Here is a 3988-nt window from a genome sequence, read left to right as displayed (position 1 = left end):
CACACACACAGAATCACACAGTCTCTGTTGCACAATGGGGAAAAATGCTTAAATTGCGAAATTGAGATGTGTGCTTCCCCCTGTTGTCTCTTAAACAACACCAGCAGTGAGAAATATTTATGTGGAGACGGGAGCAGAAGCTGTTGACGTTTCCTTGGAGATGTTTGAGCTTTGCCAGTCAAACACACTTGAATTATGAGAGCGCTGACCAAAAAAAAGAACAAAAAGGAAGATAAAACTTCCATGTACTGCTGCATATGTGCAATAAACACATTCCAAAAGACGATGAGCAGGAATCATTCTGCACAGCTATGTACTGGATCGGCCCAGATATCGGACAACGTTGATTATAATAAGTCATCATGAATTTATTGTCTCCTGAGCAACAAAACATATGACACAGACCTTCTGTAGCTCATCGAGACAAACTGGTCGAATGAGAACCTTTCAGGACTCACTGACTTAAAACACTGGAACAACATTAAAGCTGCAAACAACCCGTAAAGCAACACTAGAGGACTCTGGTGCTCTGTCTTAGTTATGTTTTGCTTGTCAAGTCCTTAACTATGAGATGAACTCCCGTTTTTTTAAAGCTCATATAGTTTGTCGTCGTCGTGTCAGACAACGTACTGGAGATCTTTCTTACCCGACATAAACGCACAGTCCAGCCTGTTTATCATTAGAGGTATTATCTTTAGGCCTTGTTCACCATCTGCGCTCAGTTTAAGAGTTAATGCCCAATTACACCTTTAACAATGCTCCTGTTTTGTTATTATTGTGCAGCTGGTCCTTGCTCTTTCTTTAAAATGCCTACAATATGTGAAACGTAGTTAGAGGAGCTTTTCTTTGGGTTGATCTTGCATTGAATTTATGTAAACAGAATTTAAAAACTACACAAATTTGGCCAACTTTCTTGGCGTTTTTTTTTTTTTTTTTCCATTTTTGCGGTTTGATTTTGAGGCCAAGCTTGTGTTTGTGTGTGTTTTCCTTCAGGGTGCTGGACATGCCGACTCAGGAACTGGGTCCCCCAGCGCACAGAAAGTACGACATCGAAGCCTGGATGCCTGGAAGGAACAGCTATGGAGAGGTCAGCCCCATTCATTCATTCATCACACAACTGCTACCTACTTGTTTACCTCTTTTCTGCTTAATAATTCAGGTATTTAGGGAGTTAAACTGATGATCTGATTCACCAACATGCCTTCACTCTGCAGAGTCACTGGAGACTCCCCTTATTATGAACTGGAAGTAAATAAATGTAGATTCTGAGGTGTTTTTCTCTGTGTACATCAGATTTCCAGTGGGTCCAACTGCACAGACTACCAGAGCAGACGCCTCAACATCGTGTATGAGCGAGAGGACGGCAGCCTGCAGTACGCCCACACAGTAAGACTGCAGATGAGGCGACGCTGCTGTGCATCTCTGCTGCTTTACATTGCAGCAGTGAACCACCTCCATGATGTGTGTCGTGTTTTTCTTCTTTGTTGTAGGTGAACGCCACAGCGTGCGCCATCCCTCGAACCGTTATCGCTATCCTGGAGACCCACCAGACCAAAGTAAGACAACAACAGGCCTCGTTTATATTAAAATATTGCATCACAAGGCTCCAGAAGTCATTCTTGTCCAACGTTGAATGAAGATGATGCTCAGTGCAGGACAGAGATGATAGTAATAATAATAAAGGTCGAAATCTTCAAACACTGTGAAAACATAGAACTGAAATTCAAACAGAGACCCAATTTTTTTAAAAGACACTTTTTTTTTCAAATATGTAAAAATATGCGCCTCTCTCTGTTTATCTCTTTCAACAAATTAAAACTTACCCTGTGTGCCTCCACTGGGTTCGGTGTTTAATGTTTGTAATATTGAGGTGGCTCCCCCTTGTGACTGTTGTCATCAACAGTATCGTTTTGCAAATTCTAATTTATTGCAGTAGAATTGCTGACTTAATTGTGTAAAATTAACGCCGTGGTTTCACATTTTCCTGAGGCAGCGCAGCCGAGAAAGATCACCCAAATCATTCTGAAACTTATTTTGCACAGCGCTAAGGGAACCGTAATAAAGAATGTATTGAAAGATCTTTTCTTTATGAAGAGGACTTTTAAAGAGAGTCACATGACGGCAGCGTGATTAAACAGTTAAGACACAATCTAAAGCAAACAAGAGCGTCTGCATGATTTTTTTAAAGTCTCAGTTTCTGCACAACTGCTCGTAAATTCAACCTCAGAACTTTTAAAGTAAAACATCAGCTTCTCCTAAATTCTCTGTTTTAGGAATCCTAAAGCACTCCAGTAGTGATGACGCCAGATCTAAACATAGTGGTTATGTGTTTTAAGATGAAAACGCATCAGTGTGTAGGAAGCTTCAGAGCACATGTGTCAAACTTAAGGCCCGCCACATCGCTGTATGTGGCCCGCGAGAGATGTGTGTTTCCCAATCTGATAAATTAATGGCATTTATGTAATATAGCATAATATAATGTTATAATAAAATAATTTAGGTTATAGTAACACAGCAATGTGCCTACATGTAGGTTACTTTTAGATAATGGTATGCACAATCATTTTAAATAGAATAAATGATAATCAAATGCCGAGACAATCATTTAACAATACCTTAAGGCGTTGTTAAATGTGTACAGTCTTACAGTTACGACTGACCCTCTGAGGGCAAACACAAAGCCTGTGTGGCCCCAGGATGAGTTTCACACCCCTGGAACAACTTTAACCACAGCAGCTTACACTCGGTTACTGGGAACAGCTTAGAGCTCAGCAAACAAAGACTTATTATCACATAAAATAAATAAAAATGTGTGTAGAAACTAAACCCGCTGAGTTAGAACAAAAAACGAATACACAGAACATAGACGGGACATTTATCAGTTCAGTATACGAGGCTGCTGACAAAATACTCAATGCAAAAAGACCTGTACCATATATCTATAACTTCATATCACTTCTAAGGACTGGCCTTAATCACTATAAATATAATTTCATTATTTTGGCAGATGTGTCTTTGGTTTCTCGCTGTAGGGTTGTGGTCACTGCAACGTCTCTTTTGCTGACAGATGATTGATGGAGTCGCTACGTGGTCTCGTTCTCTGTCTGTCTCTCTGAGCGTTCGTTATCATATTCCTGTACCCAGCTAACCTTTAAATGTCTGACGAGGCTGAAGGTGTTTCAGTCTTTTGATCGACTTCCTAAGAACAAATTGCAGATTTACTGCCCTTTTTGGACACCTGGTAGAAACTGGTGAAGTTTAGCTAAACACACTGACAGCGTGATGAAAGTCAGCAGCCACAGGAGAAGAAGCTGTCTCAAGTTTCTGATTGTCTGATCTGCCTTTTAGAGAAACTATTTAAAACACACATCAGCCGCTAATGATCAGATAATGAGAATGGCAACTCTAATTCAAAAACTGCACCCTAACAAACACCAAGAAGCTCCATGTTTTCATAACTCCTTTCACATAACTGGGTGTAAAGTGTTTGTTTGTTGAAGACATTCTGAAACCTTCTTTACGTCACAGTGTTATTACTGAGGATATTTCTTCCTTCTTTCTCCTCTTTTGTCCATCTCCGCTTCATCCTTTCGCCCAGGACGGATCAGTGCGTGTCCCCCGAGCCCTGCAGCCTTACTTGGGTCTGGAAGTGATTGAGAAGCCAGAGTACACTCCGCTGAAATACATCGGACCCAACCAGCCCAGTCGGCCGCCCAGGCCCGCTCCTAAAGCCAGATAGTACAAAAAAATGGAACGAGGCGGAAACAAGATCACAAGTCAGGAGGGAAACCAGTACTGAACTAATGGAGGTGGATTTGTTGGATGTTCGTCTCCAGGTTGTTCAATACCTTCAAACTACAATAAACACAGTCTGACCGGTTTAGTTCAGTGTGAACTGAGGGCGTCAGTGCTTTGAAAGATGGATCAGATCACAATGCAGCAGTTTACTGTAATTAAGTCAATGTCGTCTGTTGTCGGATGCCATGAG

The 3988-nt window shown here is 41.2% G+C and overlaps 1 protein-coding gene across 1 annotated transcript in view; it reads left to right on the top strand.

Moving 5' to 3' along the window:
• sars2 (seryl-tRNA synthetase 2, mitochondrial) overlaps positions 1-3879 on the top strand; it is a 10084-nt gene extending 6205 nt beyond the window's left edge. The window contains exons 12-15 of the mRNA XM_008292168.1: positions 961-1087; positions 1294-1386; positions 1491-1556; positions 3599-3879. Of these exons, the coding sequence (XP_008290390.1) occupies positions 961-1087; positions 1294-1386; positions 1491-1556; positions 3599-3739 (427 nt within the window). The 3' untranslated portion in view covers positions 3740-3879. The remainder of the gene's footprint in view (positions 1-960; positions 1088-1293; positions 1387-1490; positions 1557-3598) is intronic.
• Positions 3880-3988: the final 109 nt, after the last annotated feature.

This window comes from Stegastes partitus, unplaced genomic scaffold, assembly GCF_000690725.1.
Source record: "Stegastes partitus isolate 25-593 unplaced genomic scaffold, Stegastes_partitus-1.0.2 Scaffold788, whole genome shotgun sequence".
NCBI lineage: Eukaryota > Metazoa > Chordata > Actinopteri > Pomacentridae > Stegastes > Stegastes partitus.
Note: the sequence above shows the minus strand (reverse complement) of the source record. Positions and strands in the feature narration are given on the sequence as shown.